We start from the raw sequence: 18586 nt of genomic DNA, 5'->3' as shown, positions 1-18586 counted from the left end.
TTGTAAGCTATTTCGAACTTATATTACAGAAGGTAGAAGTACTTGTAAAACATTGGGCTACGTGAGTGTTTAATTTGGTTTATAAGTTAATCAATGGTTGTTTTAATTCCATATCCATATAAAAACTCATCATTATATTTTAATATAAACTCTTATTTGATTAAGTAAAGAGTTAGAGCTGTTAATAAGGGTTGTAGCGTAAAAAGGACAATATTAATTTCTGAATAGTAGGGGAGAAAAACTCTAAACAGGCTTAAATAGCCTTTAAAATAATATTTGTGAGGTAAGTACAAGCTTAATACCTCGTGTCATTTTATTATTATTTTTACATTTATTGCGTTTTTATCCCCAAGTCGTTTTTGTTGTCTTGTCTGGATTCTTCTTTTTCACACCGTGTAGTATCAAGCACAAAACACAAACAAGCAGCGAGGATGTTCTGCTCAAATGTTCCTTTTTTCAAAGTATTTCTGTTATGCATTTCAATAAACATTAAACGTAATTATTAGTCTTTTTGGTCAATATGGCAAAAGCCTTCTCTGATGATGAATATAATATGAACCAGAACAACAAACATGCTCCACCTGAAATACAAACAACCACACACAACTTTGGCTGAATACAAATCCCATCTGAGCATGACCAATTTTATTTCTGTTTAAGTAAGGCTTTGAACAATCCCTCTCTTCGGAAACTTAGGACTAACTGCAGTCTGAATAATACTGCGATCCCTGCACAGATGAACACAGACAAAACAAAATGATGTGTAAAAAGCAAAAGGTTGCAGGTTTGGTTAAATATGAACCCATTATGAATACTCTGTGATGAACGATGTGTTTGAATATGCTACGTGGCACCAACGTGAGCCTTACTTCGCGATACAAGCCCTTTTGACCAACGATGTAGCTGAACTAACTACAAGTAAAAGTAAAAAAAAGTATTTGGCATTTTTGGGAATGCAAATAAAAAGTGCTTCATTATTTTTCATACGATCCTTTGCCAAATTAAACACACTGCTAGCTACTGATTTTGGTCTGAAAGCTCTGAATACCCTGAAATGCAAGTTTGGCAGTTGTAAAAATAGCTCGAAAAATCTTCTCAGTCCTGAAGTAGAAAGTTGAATTTTCCAAAGTCAAACTCATCGGGCATGATGAGCATGTCTTCCCTGGCTTTGGCCAACTTCTGTCGCAGGAAATCCCGTCTGTCGGTCCACTCCTGCAGCTCCTCCGGGCTGTGGGCGTAGTCGCAGCTCACACCGTCAGGACAGTCGCTGTCCAGCCTATCAATACAACATGGCGTAAAAAGTTTCATCAGTATATTAAGATTTTGTGTTCAGGTTACGTTTTGACTACGTATTAATTCAAGTTAATTAGTTCTTTATGGAGGTTATATCGACATGTTAAGTACTGATGGTTCTTCTCGTTACAAGAATTTTTAAACGTGCATGATTGATTTTGACCACTGGAGGGCAGCACAACATGGCTTTAAGATTGTTTTATTCTCTGTTTTAAATGTGTACTATTTTTATGACAATTTGTATCAATGTTTTGACAAATTATTATTAACTTATTTTGACCAATTGTAAATAGGAAAAACAGTTGCAAAGTGTATTATCAGAGCAGTTAAAGAGTAACACAACTGAAATATTATTATAACTGTTGCCAATACTTTAGTGGACAAGTCCTGCAAATCAAACAAACAACAACTAATGTTTCTTTAACTGACTACTGACCGACAATAACAATCTGATCCAGGAGAGGGTCTTACTTTGAGCAGAGTTTAAAGCACCTGCCGGGGAAACGGTAGCTCCACGTCAGAGCTTCATCCTCTCCCTCACAGCTGAACACTCGGTCTTTGTGCTTCTCGGTGGAGATGTGCTGCTGCCACTGCCGCTCACTGTTACTGTGCTTACCACACAGACGGCAGTGGAAGCCGCTCTGGAACACAAAAAAGGAAGAATTATAGTAGCAGCTGAGCCTTTGATTTGATTGAACTGAACTGAAAACCAAATGTATACCCACCATTGGTTCAGCGTAGTCAGTTGGCATTACGATGTATTTCTCTTCAGGGACAGGCTGGGTTAACGTGGCTCCATCGGCTTGGTGGTTGTTGGTGGATAATGAGAGCCACAAGTCATATATCTGCTGCATATACGGCACTACAGGCAAAAAGAAAAAAATTAAAGGATGACAGAGAGAGAGAGAGAGAGAGGAGGTCTACAAATAGGGTCCGAACAGTTTGCAGCAATTAGATTTCTGTCCAATTGTCTGAGCATTTTAACAACATTTCCAAGCCATATGTGTCTCAAGCTGAGATAAACAACAGCTGGCAATATATAATTACAATATACTCGACTAGACGCTGCTCTGTCCCTTGGTGGTTATTTTCTTTCAAATACTGAAGACAGAAATGATAAAAAATGATAAACTTTTGAAGTCAGAGTTCAACATAAGATATTCTCCTAGTGCCATAATCATGTAGAAAGTTTTCTTTGTCCAGTACTTTTAAGAGAAAATACCTTAAACATTGTAAACATGAGACCTGCTCAACATCAAAATGTTAGTGTAGTCCTTGTGAGCATATTAGCATGCTGATGTTAGCGTTTAACTCAAAGCTAACACTAACACACTAGTAGCTCTTCAAACAGCAGTTTTGTTGTGTTCGGTAGCTTTTACTTTTTATCTTGATCTACCCCTTATTTTATAAAAACTAGACTGCAGTGGGATACAAACGGGAACTACACCAATTTAACACACTGAAGTCTATGAATGTATGAATGAAAATTGTAAAAAGCCGTTTGTTGCTTCAGAGGAAGTTGTGTGAAATCTGATTAATTGCATCAGTTGCCGTCCCTCGAGTCAGTGTAGGTTAGGGCTGAAAATAATTTGTGGGAGTAGAGTCAGAAAGAAAACTATTTACCAGACCTGTGTGTCCTACTCTTCATCTTTAGTCTACATTAGCTGCTACCCCTTCAAATTCACCATATTCCCACGGCGGTCAATTGCTGTTGTGATGTTGTTCTGTTTTGTTTCAGGTTTTAAATCTTACAAATTGTTAGCATTTCACTACTTCTAGATTAATGAAACAAAAAATCTGGAGGGACATTGGACCATATTTCCAAGTAAACAACATATTTGATCTATAAGCTAACGACAAACAAGAGCTAACGCTAGCATTAAACCAGGGCTAGCTAACATTACGTTAGCAGGGAATTTAGGCTTTTCCTATTGTATCGTGTAAAACTAGGAAATGGTTATATTAGCTTTTAGCTACCTTCTAGCTAAGTGTAGTATTAGCTAGTAGTGACTACACGCTAACATTAGCATTTATCGCTAACTATAGCTAATAGGTTATCAAATATGTTGTTTAAACTTGAAATATGGAAGAATTCCCTTTGGATATTCACTGTAAATTGTCTGATATTTTAACAGCATTTGAGTGTGACATTAGAGAAACATGGCTGCTGTGTGAATGTGGTCATGTCCCTACTGATCTGTTGGTGGTTATGTAGCATTTTGGGTAATGTAGGACTGCTGCAACGACTTTAATCTTGTTTTGTTCAAACTGCCCTTTGAGAATCTGACAGTGTTACAGTAGTGTGAAGCAAAATTAGAGGAGTATTCTTCCAAAAGCAGTTATTTTTGTAACTCACTATCGTTATTCTTCATATACATCCACATGTCCTTCTCTTCCTGGCTGTGAGCGAAGGTGCATTTCCCAGGATAGCTACATTTCCCGTGCCTCAAAATCTGGGCACAAAGCTGCCAGGAGAAATCGTGAAGCTGTTAAACACACGCCGCAATGTGCTGTACAAACTACCAACAGGCAAACTTTCAAGTTTTATCTTTAAAGCACCAGATAAACAAAACACATGGACAGAAATACAAAGTAGATAATTGTGGAAGATTATTTGTCATCAACACAGGAGAGCAGACCTACTTCATAGTTCAGAGGGAAGTTCTTGGCATGTGGCAGCGGTCGGACCTGAACCCATTTACTTCTCTCTACAGACTTGACCAGCAGTACAGATCTCTCTTTAGTCCACCTGAAGACGAGGACACAAGAGGAGGACAGAAGCTGAAAACGACATAGCTGTTTTATGGATAAATAAATGCTTCCCAGACTTGTATAGGAACCAAAGACTGCATATAAAGATGGCCGACGCATCTCTATCAACTCTCATTGTACAAAAGCCAAAATGCCCCCGGAAGTGGGCGCTGCCATCTTGCGTATTTGGAGCCAGAGTCTGTGTAATAGAGATCGGCTGGTGGAGCTGCGGTTTTGACGTACTGACCCTTCTGCTTTCCAAAGCACACATTTAACTTTAAAAAAAACAAAAAAATTCTCAGGTGGGCTCAGCCTGCAGCAGAACACCTTCTTGTGTTGCAGATATTCACGCTTATGGAAAGTTCAATGACTGTAGTGTTAGTGTTAGTTACGTCTCCTCTCGCCGTTCCTCCTCTACTCTGCTACTCGGGAACAGAACGCCGCAGGAGCCCCATTTGTCAAGAGAGCTGTCAATCATGAGGACACACCCCCTTTTTATAGCATCAGATAACTAATTAAAAGTAAACTTGTCAAAAAAACAAACACTTGGACGTAAATCAGCACGATAATAACTAACTATAATGACAGAAACCATGTTTGAGAAACATTTATTTGACGTGTATTTTGATTTTATAGTTTGCCTCATGTCCCATCTGTTAACATGGAGGAGGCGGGCTTTATGAGCTATACTGCAGCCAGTCAGCAGGGGGCGATAGAGAGGGTTTGGCTTCACTTTTCGGGAGCTGTCAAGCGTCCATCTTTTTATACGGTCTATGAAAGGAACAATAATTGTACTCACGTGTGCCTGGCCTTGGCATTGCAGTACTTGAGGACTTTGTCTGGTTCACTGACCAGGCGGCCCTGCCAGCACTGAACACAGGCAAACTTCATCTTCATGTTAAGACTCTTCCCAGCTGCTCCTCCTTTTGATTTGTTCCCTCCATCTCCAGACGACACCTGTTTAAAAGAAAATTTGATACACATTAAACAATATTTCTTCTTTCTTGATGACTTTAAGAATCATTTAAGAATAAAACAAAGTGTTTGCTTACTCTTTTTGCTTTCAGTTGCTTTGAGTTTTGCTCCTGCTTCTCGTTATACTTTGTAGATACTTTCACAATCTCCTCTGGGCTGATTCCTGTAAACAACACAAAAATACAGATAGATGTTTTATATGTAAAAGGTAATTAGAGAGGGGGAAACACCAGCACCAGCAGCACAGTATTGACATTGGTATTATCATCCTAACTACAGCCATGCCTTGTGTTTACAGCCTCGCCTGTTCTAATAAACACCTTATATATTGCCATCTCACCGTCAGCTAAGGCTTATACCCGTTTAGTGTTTGATGTTTCTTGTTTCGACTATTTTCCCTGCACGTGTGCGACAGACTGCACCTGTGTCCCGCTGCACCCTCCAGGTTTTGACCTCTATGACGGAGTGGGCGTAATGGCAGTTGTCCTCTCTCTGGCAGACGTTCCTGATAGCCTGTCGGCATAAATCCAAGTGGCACAGGAGGCTCAGCGGACGGACTTTTTTGTAGGTCACGCTGTGGGTCCTCACCACAAACGCCAAACACCTGACGGGCACAGGGGGAGAATGTGAATCGTAGTTTTCTATATATTTTTATATTCTTAATGGTGTATTTCAAACTATCCTCTTGTTGTTTAGTTTATTTTCTTTGATGTATATATTCCTCTCTTCTCGTGCTTCAATCCCAACCCCCAATCTATCTCTGTCTTTTTATTTTGTTTAAACACTTACTTATTGGCGTCAAAGCTGTGGTGAACATCCATGTTTGAGCATACGGTGTGATTGTCTCTGCTGCGCTTACTGATGATTCTAGGTTTATTGTCAAAGCATTCCTAAAGAGGCAGAGACACAAATTAGAGGAGACATTAAAAGAAACACAGACATCGCTGTCCCAACAGAATACTATCAATGAATGTATCTATCATTTGGTGCACGTCATCCCCACTCTCCCTGTCGCTCTTCAGCTGTCCTCTCCATTAAAAGTGTAAAAGAGCAGACTGACCTGACAGAGGAACACGTAGATGCCCTTATTTTCCTGTAATAGTCGTATGATGCTGTTCACAGGGTCCAGTTTGACAGCTGCTGTGGCAAACAGAAGCGTTCTGTCCAGCGTCCCCTTCCTCTCTTCCATCCAGACATCGATCTCCAGCTGGTTGAAGGCGAAATTGCATTTCTCTCCGTACTTACAGAGGCCTTCATCCCCGGACTTCAGCAGCTCTGGACACACGGAGAAAAAACCATGAGCCTGTGTGGCGTACTCACTCTTTCTCAAGTTCGGTCTTTAACTGGGCAGCCCTTTTATTCTCAGTAGTGAGAAAGTGACATTGCATTCTGACCTATTAAAAGAGGTCAAAGTGGCAAAGCGAGCTAAGAATAAATATTTGGCATCATTATTTTGCCTGTAAAAAAGCACTCACAAGGCTCTGGTTACTTCCTGAATCCCCCACAATACAGGAGTAAATGTGCATAATGAAGATGGTCACTGGTCCTGTATACGACCTTCAAGTTATCTGTTGTTCGGGACAGAGCGGCTCCAGCCTCACATTAGCCTTTCTGTACACCTGAGACTTGTGTCTATATTAACTAATATTAGTATTAGGGATAGACCGATTATCGGCCGGGCCGATATTCGGCATTTTGACGCATATCGGCATAGGCCTTTTTTTTTTTCTCTTTTCTTTTTTAATCCGACGGCCGATAAGAGATCAATTTAAAACTGGGTTATTTTGGCTCTGATGCAGCCGCGCCTCTCTGTCTGCAGTCACTACTCTGTCTCCAGCATTGTCCCACCCACAGCACTGATTGGTTACATGCAGAGCCATGGGACAGGTAACAGCCAATCAGCAGTGAAAGCTGTGCATGCAGAGTGCTCACACACACGGCGGAGAGGAGAAAAAGTTCATTTCTTTGCAAATTTTATTTAACTTTGTTATATTTACTTAATAAAACTTCAGGAAGTTATTAATTTATTTATTTAAATTTTCAGTTAACTTTATAAGAGATGCTGCTGACCCTGGGAACTCCCTGCGCTTTTTGTTCGTTTGTTTAATAAACATATGCTTAAGTGTTGGAGTTTGTATTATTCAAACTTTTGACACCAATATTTTCACTTTTACTGCAAATGAATATCGGCTCCAAATATCGGTTATCGGCCTCCTTGACTACTAATAATCGGTATTGGCCCTTAAAAAACCATATCGGTCTATCTCTAATTAGTATGTATACATCCTGCACTCTCTCAGGAAGAGAGAGAGTGCACATGCACATGGACAGTGCCGATAAAGCCTGCCTATCAACTGTTTTAAGCTAAATAAATGCAGATCATATTTGACCGGAATTTCACCTATTTGTCCGCAACATCGAAAGCTTCCAGGACACTGCATGGCATTACACTACACCTCCAAGTGTTTTGTTTCTGTCACTTCTCCTTGATCAAGTTATATCAACTCTTCAACTTAAGCCACCTGAGTCTTTCATTTCTGGCTTGTCAAGCTTCACGAATTTCCTCAACACGTATCAAACCTGAATGCAATATTGTTATAAGCTCATACAAAAGTAAGAAAAACTTTTTTTAAATGGTAGTTTTGGCTGGACTAAGAGTCCTAAGCCATGCTAGCAGCTCTGTGATGCTCTGCTCAGGTACTGCAGGTGTTTTTAGCTAAATGCTAACATGCTAATGTTAATGGTGGTAATTTCTTTTCATGTACAACAGCTAGGGAAAACACTTTTGCACTTCTTACCCCGGCATAGCACAAACGGCCCAGTGAAGGAGTTCCATGAGGGAAGCGGTCGCACTCTGGTCCACTCTAAGGGGCAGTCCGCCTTTCGCCTGCACAACAGGATGTCTCCCACACAGACGTGGTCCAGCATTGGCTTGTGAACAAAAGTATAAACCCCTTTACCTGAAAGCAGAAGTCGGGGAAGGGTTATTTTTAGAAATTGAAGTTACTCAGTAGGACTATTAAGTAGAAGTGTACTTTCCGATTGGATCTGTGAAGGTCTCAAAATGTTCGAATTTTGAAAGTCAAGTTAAAACAGGATGCACATTTGGTCAAAACATTGAAAATAAAAGTGCAACAACCTGTCTGGATAATAAATCCATCACCTGCAGCAGGACCATTGTGATTTCTCTCCACACTACAGTTTATATGAGACAGAGCTGGACTGTTTTTGTACCTTGCCGAGGGAAACATGTAGAGCAGGCCTGCAGGAACTCGTGTGAGGAGGACAGGGGGTGAGAAGCTGCAGGCAGCACTTGGTTTTTCTTTTCCTTTATTGTAAAAATGAGACAAATATTTTAGTTACTGCTTACAAAACAGACGGAAACAGAGCAGGTAACACGAGCCGACAATCAGTCTTACTTTGTAGTTGTTCTTTGGAGAACGCATGACAGGAGCTGCAGCAGCGTGGGAGCCTGAAGAGCAAGAAGAGAAAATAAATAATGTAAAGACGTTCTAAAGTGTACAAACAGGATTGCTGTCTTTTAAAAGGGAAACACTTATTTAAGTTGTTTACATTTTAAGAAGGTAACTGCTTTTACTTTATTTTCTTTATCCTAATTTCCCATTGCACCTTAATACTTTTCTTGTGCAACGCGTCAAAATCTGAAGGACAACAGGTAACCTCGATACTGCCTATAATGCCACAACAATTTTATGATAACAAACAATTAGCCTCCCAAAAAATCAACTGGTTTCAGGTACATTCTCATGTGATGACAAACAGTCCCTCCAGGAAGTTGCAAAGTTACATTCCTGCAAATTCAACCAGTTACCACAACCTTTTAGCAAATTTGACCGATCAGTTCGTTTCCCTGCACGCGCAAAGTCTTTTACGTCAAACTCTTTGATGTTCACATATTAATCCCCTGAGGTCTGCATGTCATATAATCTCGGGGCATCTTTTACTGTAAACTTACTTGTTACTGATGTTTGTGTCAGCAGTGATTTCTAATAGTTATTGTTTTATGCTGTCGCAGCAGCCAGGATAACAAGTCGAATAACTAAATGTGTGTAGATTCTCTTTGCACATCTGAATTGGATTGAATGAATCTTGTTTACCTGTTGAGCCGAAATCAGAGAGCGAGTCCAGGCCTGTTCCCCCGATAGAGACTGCTGGCAGAGCTGACACGACACCATCCACAGAGGGAAACATGTCCAGGGCATCGAGGGATTCGAGCTGATCCACAGCTCTCAGACCGGCTTTAGGGACATCAACTCTCCGACCCCCTGGATCGGGGAGAATCTCAGAGGGATCGAGGCTCTGTTCCCCTCCCTCCCGTGCTGCTGTGGACTCATGCTCAGCAGCTAAATCTAAGATGTCATCCAGTGAATCAAGGCCATCCAGAGAGTCCAGCACTGCGGGGGTCGGTTCTACGTTTGAAGCGCCGGCACAAGCTGCAAGTCCAGAAGTCGGGAGGTTGTTGAGGGCATCCAGTGTGGAAATATCGATGCAGCAGGCACCGCCTGAAAAGGGGTCCAGTGACTGGATTTGACTGGCGGTGGAGCTGAAGAAGGCCGGGGGCAGCCGTGGTGTCGGGGCGGGCAGGACATAAGGAACTGTGTGTGTGATGGGGACGGAGAAGGCTGCCGGGGTGTGAGTCTGGAAAACACAGAGAGAAGATTAAGTTATTAAGTTAATTAAGATATTAGAAGTTAATTCTACTGCTCTTAAAAAATACAGTCTTAACATAATTTATATTCTCAAACACTGATGAATAAATGATTTGAGTGTAAGTTTTAGAAACAATATTAAGTTAACTTGTCTGCATGGACAAACAATGACACAGATTTGACCTCAGTTGGCTCCTGCTCGTCGAGGAGTCTGTCCAAGTCGTCTCCTATCAGCTCCGAGTCCTCCAAAGTGTCCAACATGTCCGGTACTACAGAGGAAGCAGGCTGGTGGTAACTGGGAGTTGTGAAGGGAAGGGAGGACTGGGGCATGCTGGGAAAACTGACTGAATGGAAGCAGGGGGGGGGGGGGGCGATTCATTTAGATCGTATTGTACTTGAATTTGCACACGAGGTCATGCACATGAGGTCGGTTTTTTTTGTCACTAAAATAATATTTTGATAAAGTTAAGACTCGATACCTGGAGCAAAGGCACTCAGAGGATTCAGCCCGTTTCCTAAAGGAGCCGCCGACACCTGCAAACGGGAAGCAGAAAATAATTGAGTACAATAAATCACAAATAAAAGAGTCTGAAAGGTTGAGTTAAAGAGTCAAACAGGAGAAACATATGTATAACATATGGTAGGAAAGGTGGACCAACAGGCTTGATGGCTTCAGCAGTCATGTTTCCATTTGTTTCACTTGTGATGAGTGCATCCTCCTGAGAAAGACAAAATAACTGATGGTTTAAACCACATTGAATATGCTTTGGTAACGTTTTATTAATTCCACATCAATCTCTATATATATCTTATAAGTTTGCCAGGAACTAATAAGAACAACATTAATCTCAATAGGAACATACAGGTATGAAAACATTATTTTATCTATCCTGGTGACGCAGACTGAAAGGCAGAATCTGTCATCTAGATCTGAAGTCAGTTCATTTAGCAGTAATTGAATGTACGCAAGAATTTTAAGGTATTTAATAAACTAGAATAAAAATAGTTATGATGCTTGTTGATACAATTTAAGTCACCAAGATTTAAGATTGTATCTGTGAACGACCGTTTAAGAGCTGACGAGTGAGAAAATCCTTAAACATCATTCCTTTGCATTACTCAGTGTACAAATATTAAACAATAAATCATTTCACCAACCTTCCCGCTGACATAAGGTTTTCTAATTTTTAGTCCCAGATTGATGGCCAGCTCCTGAGCGAGCTCACTCACCTTCATGTCCTGTCAAGAGTCAAACAGAAAAAGAACAAATGAAACCAACGCACTGGCTTAACTATACTGTTTGTTTAACCAATGCTAAAATTAAACAGCTTTAAAATTGTTCATATTTTAGCGTTCCTCCAATACAAAACATATAATAGACACATATTTGAAGTTTTGACGACAAAATTAAAAGCTTTCAGGGATACTATGTTATTAATATTGGTGTCTATATGAAAGCTAAGCAAACTACAGCAACTATGCTAGCAAATGTGGCTAACAGCTTGAGAAAACAACGTTAGCATGTACAGCTATGCTAGTGGCTCTGTGAGGTGCTCAGCCACAGCTGTGCTTTGAGATGCGCTTAAATTGGCACATAAACACTTTTCTAATGACAACACTGTCATACTATATGTTTAGATGGTGTTAAAATACTATGTTTACCATGAACACTGTCGTAGCTCAACATGTTAGCATGCTAACATTTGCTTATTACCCCAAACGCATGAAAAATCAGAACTGAGGTTGAAGGAAAGGTCATTAGTTCTACATTAGAATTAGCAGCTGCTAGCATGGCTAAAAATGAGTTTATTTCTGTCAAATTGATTTATCTGAGGAAAAAGCTCAAATAGTTTTGCTTACTTCTTTCATGAGCTCAATTGACACAGTGTGTAAATATGACATTGCACCTGTTCACTTTATGACTACAGGGAGTTTACATTTCGGCCCCTCTGACAGCACTTTCTCAGATTTATTAGCCCCGACTCTCCCACTTCTCTCCCGTCTTTACCGGACGACTCATGAGCAGAGGGTCTGTGGTGCAGTTGTAGGCCTCCCTGTACTTCCCCAGCTCCTTCAAACAAAGCGCCTTCCTGTACAGAGCCTTGTGGCTTTCCTTGCACACTTTGAGAGCTCTGTCGCAGTCCGCCACGCCTCGATCGAAATCCCCCTGTGAAAGTAGATAAAATTAAAGGATGTGGTCGTAAAAATTAAAATTAGGAACACTGAATATGAGACAGTTAAGGTAAACTAATAGACAAATAAATAGCAGACACACTCCCCAATGTCTGGTTGTGATTCAGACAACATACTTAAAGTCATAAATATCAGGTCACAGACCCTGAAACAACTGGACAGTGTTCTCTGGTATGCAGGTTTAAGCTTGGTGGTTTGGTGCTGATGATAAACGCGTCCTAAAGATTTAGTGCAGGTCAAATTCTTCAGAGGTAATGAATCAGATCTGTGTTGTTTGTAGAAGCAGCGGAGTTGAGGAAACAAAAATTCCCAGTTATAGACAGAGTCTATCGTGCATGCATGGGTATGTTTTAAAGGTCAAAGGTTAAAAGGTTCTCAAATTCTAGCAGTTTGATTTTTGCTCATAGCAGTGTCAGCTTAATATATTGAGGATAAAAACCAGACCTTTTACATTCTTACTGAAATACGCTTCATATAATCTAGAGTAGAAATGTTGTGCTACGTTTTAATACAATATCTGTGTTGACCGTCTGTCAACATTCAGCTTGGCTTGATAACAGAGGACACTTTCATCCACCTTTGGACAGCCACATTAACCCATGACAGCCTCAGTGGGATGATCACCAGCCTGACTTCATTACTTTTTAAGATTATTTCTAGCTCAAAAATAAAAAAATTCTTTAGTGTAGAAAATACTCAAATGACAAACACCCATCATAATTGAGAAGAACTTTAGGTTACATTTTACCAGCAAAGAAGACAGCCACACTAAAATGTTAGCTAACTAACATGCTAACTTTTTGTTAGCATAGTCACGATCCAAAAGCTGAAATTTCACTCTAAACCGAACATGCGCTTCAACTGGTAGCAGCAAAGTCTGGCAGGTCTGAATTTCTCTGAATCTTTACTTTATTTTTGTTGTATTTTTATCATCAACTGCTGATGGATATTTATGTGGGGAGAAGAGTTCAAGAGAAGAGCTTCTTTCATTGAAACGGAGCTGGAGGATGCCACCCTATTACCGCTGAGATGGAGAGGTGCTTTCTCTTACGGGAGGTGTCACCTCTCTGCCCAACAAAGGTGATGAGCTGTAGATAGCTTGGCGAAGGCTCAGAAAGTATACCGTGAGTGCAGTGTTCTGTGTTTTGCTGAAACCTGGTTGAATCAAAACATCTCAGAGTGAAGCCAGGTAGATCCACGCTGGAGTCTCATACAGTCAGATGCTAAAGCTAGAGGCAAGAGAGAAGGAGGGGGTCTGGCTTTATTCATGAACCAGAGATGGTGTAATCCTGCTCGTGTTGCTGTCAAGGAGAAGATGTGTTGGTATGCGACCATACTATGTACCAAGACAACATCCTGGGGCACTTTTAATATCAGGAGACTTCAATCATGTGAAGAAGGCTGAGGCCATTCTAAACAACACAGATCATCCGCTTCATGACACCTCGATGGACCAAAGAAACAACGGTGGTGGACGGCTCCTCTCTTCGCTGCAGGACGGAGAGATATAGAAGATCTTTTGTTCCCACAGCCATCAGACTTTATAATTCTTGCCAGGCAATTGAATTTCCGTTTGGGGATAAATGAAGTTATTGTTATTGTTATGTTGGCCCTTATGGGAAAAGTCACCAACATCATTCGGATTCATCCTCTAGGGACAATTAATATCTACAAGTTTTGACAGCAATTCATAAAATATTCTCGTGATGGCACTACAGGAAAAGTCAGGGTATCACCAAAAATATGATTCATCCTCTTGGGACCATGAATATTTGGGAAATGTCATGGTAATTCATGCAACACAACACTTAGATAGTTACAGAATTGAACTAAATGTCAATCTCATGGTTGCTCTTGAGGAAAAGTCAGGGGATCAATAAAATCAGAAATAATTATCCTCGGGGGACCATGAATGTCTCCTGTTGTGATGTTTCAGTCTGGACCGAAAGGAAGAATCAGCGTTATCCTGCTCTGAATTATCCTCCCACTGCTTGTACTCTAATCTACGTCTCTAAGACTAACTCCTGAGTTCCTCCACATACTTTCTCGGCCTTCCCTTGAACCAAAGCTAAAACATCTCCCCATGACTCTTATCGTACTGCTGAAGGCCGTCAGCCTGTGTGAGTGAAACAGTCTGTGCGTGGGGAGATACGCTGCGTTGTATCACGACTCTTCTGCTTAACGCTAGGTCAGCCTCAGACTCTGAGACTTTACAGGAACTAAATCATAACGACTAACAGCTAACAAAGACCCAGTCAGACTGAACAGCTGTGCTTCTCAATCACAAACTAAAGCGCAACAAAATGGTACCCCACCCACCAGAGGTAAATGTAAATGTATCCACGCACTGTTAAAGGTTTGTTTAAGTCTGTGATTCCCAAAGTTTGGGCCCCTGGTGGAAACATGAAGGAACTGCAGGTGATTTAATTTTAATTAAAGAACATTTTAACCCATTTTGTGCTTAACAAATCCTTATGTGCTTGAGGAAGGAATATTAATTTGCAATGCGTTGCTGTACGTATTTTTCTTCATATTGGAAAATATGTTAGCTTCAGGTGTTGATCCGAGTAGTGTGATAAAAGATTTTAATGGCACTGGTGCAGACCAAACAACCGGACCTTGTACCCAAAGACGGGCCTCGGCCCGTTTCCAAATGAACCACGGTCCAGTTTGATTCAGGTGTGAACATAATTGGACTTAAAGTAGGACCAAATACAGGAAGCAAACCAAAACATGGTGCATTGTGGGATGTTAACGGGTGCTGACACTGGCAGAGACAGCCACGCAGGCAGGCAGCTAGATGAGCAGAGGACAGACGAGGGGGAGCGACGAGGACAAAGAAATATGGGCTGACCAAACAATTTCACAGAACACGGAGTTATTCAAACTGTTCAGTGACAAACTCAAGGACAAAGGAATCGATCGATCTGTGGAACAAAGTCGGTTTAAAGTTAAAAAAAACTCAGACAACTAAACATTAAAGTCTTTGATCGTGTTGAGTGTGACTGAGGAGTGTGCGCTCTCTCTCTCTGTTTACTTCAAGGAGTTTTCCCACGTGGAAATTCTGACCAATCAGAGAGCAGTTTCCTCGCGCATCAAAACCTTTGGCCCACTGGTAAATGCTGCCGTGTGAACACAAACCAAACTTTAGGCAAAATGCAACCTTGTAACAGTTTGGTTTTTGATTCGGACCAAACAAACGGGCTTTAGGTGTGAATGCACACTTGATCTCCTCTTGTCTGGTGCAAAGCAGACTGAGTCACACACAGATCAGGTTTGGGTGTGGAGAAGCGTTTGTTACAAGCTTTACTGGCATTTATTACAGTTGCATTGTGCCAAACAGCTGCGTACACCTTCCAAAGCTTCTGAGTCAAACTAGTCCAAACATATCTCACCATACTGTGGTAGGCAGCGGCCCGGTTGACATACAGGCTCTCCAGAAGGAATTGTGGGATCTGGAGCTCCTCGAGGATGGCGTACTGCGAGACGTTCAAGCCTTCGCTGAACATTTTCACCGCCTGCTCCCAGTCGCTGTCTCTGAACAAAGCGTTCCCCTCATCCAGCAGGTTGCACACTAAGTGGGTCAGGAAGTCCTGGAGGGAGGAAAAAGGTTATTTGTGATGTGTTTAAAAAAAACTTTGAGCTCCATCATGACTGAACTTCCTACTTTGTTTGTAGGATTTTCAACAATATTTAAACAGTAAAATGAACCGGTAAATGATTACGCTGTAATAGAAAACTGCAAATCTAGTACAACAAAACAAGGTAAAAAAAAAAAGGAAAAGGGTAACGGATGGAAATTAAAAAGCTCAAGTGGGAAAAATAACATTGTTAAGGTCCGTCTCAACATACTCACATTCCTGTGTGTATGTTGGGATAAATTGGTCATTGCAAACATTCCTTTGTGCATGCCGGCCCTGAAGTGATCTCTTTGTATATTTTAGTCTAAACTACAGCAGGACTCGTTTGGGATTTTTGAGACAGATTATAGAGGAGAAAAACTCAAAGACGACAAAAATGGCGGCTGATACCAAATTTTTGAGCTGGGTTGAAAATAGACCTTTTTTATGTAGTTTGCACCGATTTGATCATCCAAATGTAATCGAGCATCTTTACAAAGGAATATTTAACATTGTCAACAAATGCAGACCACCGTCGGCTCAGCTGTGATGATCTGCAACATGTGCTGCAAACAGTGCTGCACGTATTTTAAACTATGTAGTCAAACCGTGCCGTGCAGAAACACTAGCCCTTTTTTTACGCTGCCGTTACGCCACAGCGTCGTAATGAAGCTACGCCGTCATGCAGCCTTTGCCACATTACATTGGACCAAGCAACAGCCTCTGTTACTACCTCCGATGCCGGCGGAACGACTTCGCCCCACCATTCTGCCTCTGTGTGTTTTACATAGAAGACGGAACGTAACAGAGGCGTAATAATCCCGCCTCAAACTGGCAGTGTAAAAGGGGCTACTATTTCTAAAGCATTGTTTTCTGCATTATACGTTCATAAAAAATTTGTTTTCACATTGATGCATATCAAAAAACATACATGTAGATACCGATATATCTGTGACAGGGCGATATCGAGCCAAATGATATATCTGTTAAGCTCTAGTCTAAACCAACAAAGTGGTGGATAAATCCATATCGCTGACCAATCGATTTTTCTAACATCATGAGTATGAATTTCTTTCTCTGTGATTCCTGAAACTGTTTTATTACTTTGGCATGGCTGAAGGACATTTACACAAAGAGGGCTTTCTTGGATGGAAGGAGTGATTGCAGTAACTGTTTTAAAGATTAGAAAGGTAGCATTTTGAGTATTGTATCAGACCTGAAAAGAATCTGAAACTATCCTGCAACACTAAGTTAAGACAGTGAAAATCAAAGCTGCATCTTAGATTAGAACAAAAGGGAAAATGCATGCAGTACATGCAGCCGGGAATGAGGGGAAAGATGGTAGAAAGAAAAGACAGAGGAGGTTAACGATGGACAAAAAAAACCCAGAAAGCACAGTGGGACATCGGTTACTTCACCTATAAGTGATTGTAGATCATAACATGCATGAAAGCAACAGTGCAAGAGTACAGAGAGAGACATAACATTGTGTTTGTAATAACAGTGAGTACCTGGTAGCCCTCTGGCTCTGGATAAGCCAGGGAAGACCTAGAACACAAGACATAAGCATAGTTAGAAAAAGTACTTCCACAGCTTAGTGATCAAGGATATGAGTCATGCAGAGACAGGGCAGGTTTCACTTTCTATCAGAATTCAGCACAATTAAAAATAAAATCTCTTACTGTATAAATGCCAGATCTTTGTTTATGTCTTCCTTTCGTTTCTGTCTGGCGGGGTCCATGCTGGTTCACTGGGGGAAAAAGGGAAACAGACCACCACAAGTGGATTAGCAAAGTAATTGATGTTTTATGGTGTCTGTGAAATTTGGCGTGTGTAGCCTACGCCCACTTCCTTTAACAGTACAAAACAAAAAATAACTACCACCTCTTTAAAACCCGAACTAAACCTGTGTTCACGTTGATTTACTGAAATTCATTTGCACAAAACATGGGGCACGCAAACCCCTGACCCTACATGTTTCTGTAGCTTTCATGGCGCGCGACTGGGCCAACTAATAATGCCTACCTGGCGCAGTGAGGAAGTTCATTGATACGAAGCAAAGTTTAAAGCCGTGTCATTTCGTGTCCGAGGAAAGAAAAAATACGGAACAACTCTCGACAAACGAGAGGTCGCGCTGACCCGAGGATGAGGAAACACGGTGAGAATTCGTGCCTGGCTTCACGCTCCCTGTTAAGTTTCGATTCCCAGAAGCTACTCCGTACATCCATGAGCCAGCTGCAAATCGTCACACTGGCCCTTTAATGGTGGTGCGAGCGTCGAGGCCCCGAGTACAGTCTCTCAGGCACCACTTCCTGAATATATAAAGTAAACCCCGCCTAAATCTCTCTTCCTCTGCAAGCCCCGCAATGAATTCATACACAATTTATTTTTGTTCTTTATTTTACACCATCATGTGTTGTTTCTCAGACATCAATGATGTGCAGGGGATGAAAGAACCTCCGGTGACACCGACTTGTTTGCATAAGAGTAGCTTTATTACAAAGTATCAGCATCGATCAGGCTTCTTGAATACCTGGGAGAACAATCTCAGCCAAATAGTGTCTCACTCGAATCACAGTTCAACATGCACCTATATATGATCGAGGTGAGTGCATGTTTCTCTTGCCATATTAGGACGGAGACCCCTTTTCTTTCAGGCCGAGAGGCGCCTCATCAACTTATAAGGAGTGGTCCTCTTCTCACTGTGCATTTTTATAGTATCATATACATCATTTTAGACAGGGCATATACCGTTATTTTACTACGCCTACATAAAACATTCAAGAGCCACTTTACGCAACTCACATCTCAGGTCAGATACCACACATGCAAATCTTAGGGACCATTTAATCCTCAATAACAATACAAAGGGCCAAGGAAAATAAACATAAAACATAAAAGAGGGCTACATTCACCATGATAAAAAAATGTATTTTAATAAATGCCGAAGGGATGGCTAAACATTAATAACTAAATTAATTGCTTGGTCAAAACACAAGAAAAATAGTTATATTTACTGATGACATCGCATCCATGTAAAAGTAGCCAAATTCTTTTACCAATTTATTACCCAAATTGAGTCAG

At 41.0% G+C, this 18586-nt stretch overlaps 1 protein-coding gene across 2 annotated transcripts; it reads right to left on the bottom strand.

The window, feature by feature from the left end:
• Positions 1-413: 413 nt before the first annotated feature.
• On the bottom strand, positions 414-17743 carry LOC138604327 (zinc finger CCCH domain-containing protein 7B-like). Of its 2 annotated transcripts, none has more exons than XM_069676241.1 (23): positions 17528-17743; positions 17185-17252; positions 17014-17050; positions 15278-15475; positions 11698-11856; positions 10848-10928; positions 10349-10408; positions 10169-10223; positions 9873-10033; positions 9138-9678; positions 8439-8491; positions 8254-8347; positions 7818-7979; positions 6080-6294; positions 5809-5909; positions 5442-5623; positions 5097-5182; positions 4844-5001; positions 3937-4042; positions 3650-3758; positions 2019-2155; positions 1765-1934; positions 414-1276 (listed from the first exon to the last, which is right to left on the bottom strand). In XM_069676241.1, the coding sequence occupies exons 2-23, from the start codon at positions 17241-17243 to the stop codon at positions 1096-1098; spliced, it is 3105 nt and encodes a 1034-aa protein (XP_069532342.1). In that variant the 5' UTR covers positions 17244-17252; positions 17528-17743; the 3' UTR covers positions 414-1095. The 2 variants fall into 2 exon arrangements, with proteins under 2 accessions (XP_069532342.1, XP_069532343.1); XM_069676242.1 differs by having other exon boundaries at positions 9873-9958.
• Between the last annotated feature and the right edge of the window lie 843 nt (positions 17744-18586).

Source organism: Semicossyphus pulcher, unplaced genomic scaffold (assembly GCF_022749685.1).
Source record: "Semicossyphus pulcher isolate SPU_LCO1_2020_fin unplaced genomic scaffold, fSemPul1.0.p SCAF_25, whole genome shotgun sequence".
NCBI classification, from domain to species: Eukaryota; Metazoa; Chordata; class Actinopteri; order Labriformes; family Labridae; genus Semicossyphus; species Semicossyphus pulcher.
This window is presented reverse-complemented; position numbering and strand designations above follow the sequence as displayed.

What these genes read in the sequence shown, in the direction of transcription:
- LOC138604327 (XM_069676241.1), bottom strand. Translation starts at nt 17,243, where the DNA reads ATGGACCCCGCCAGACAGAAACGAAAGGAAGACATAAACAAAGATCTG. An exon ending in CTCCAAAGAACAACTACAAA is followed by an intron (nt 8,348 to 8,438) that starts GTAAGACTGATT and finishes TTTACAATAAAG; the next exon opens with GAAAAGAAAAACCAAGTGCT. An exon ending in ACTTCCCTCTGAACTATGAA is followed by an intron (nt 3,759 to 3,936) that starts GTAGGTCTGCTC and finishes TTCTCCTGGCAG; the next exon opens with CTTTGTGCCCAGATTTTGAG.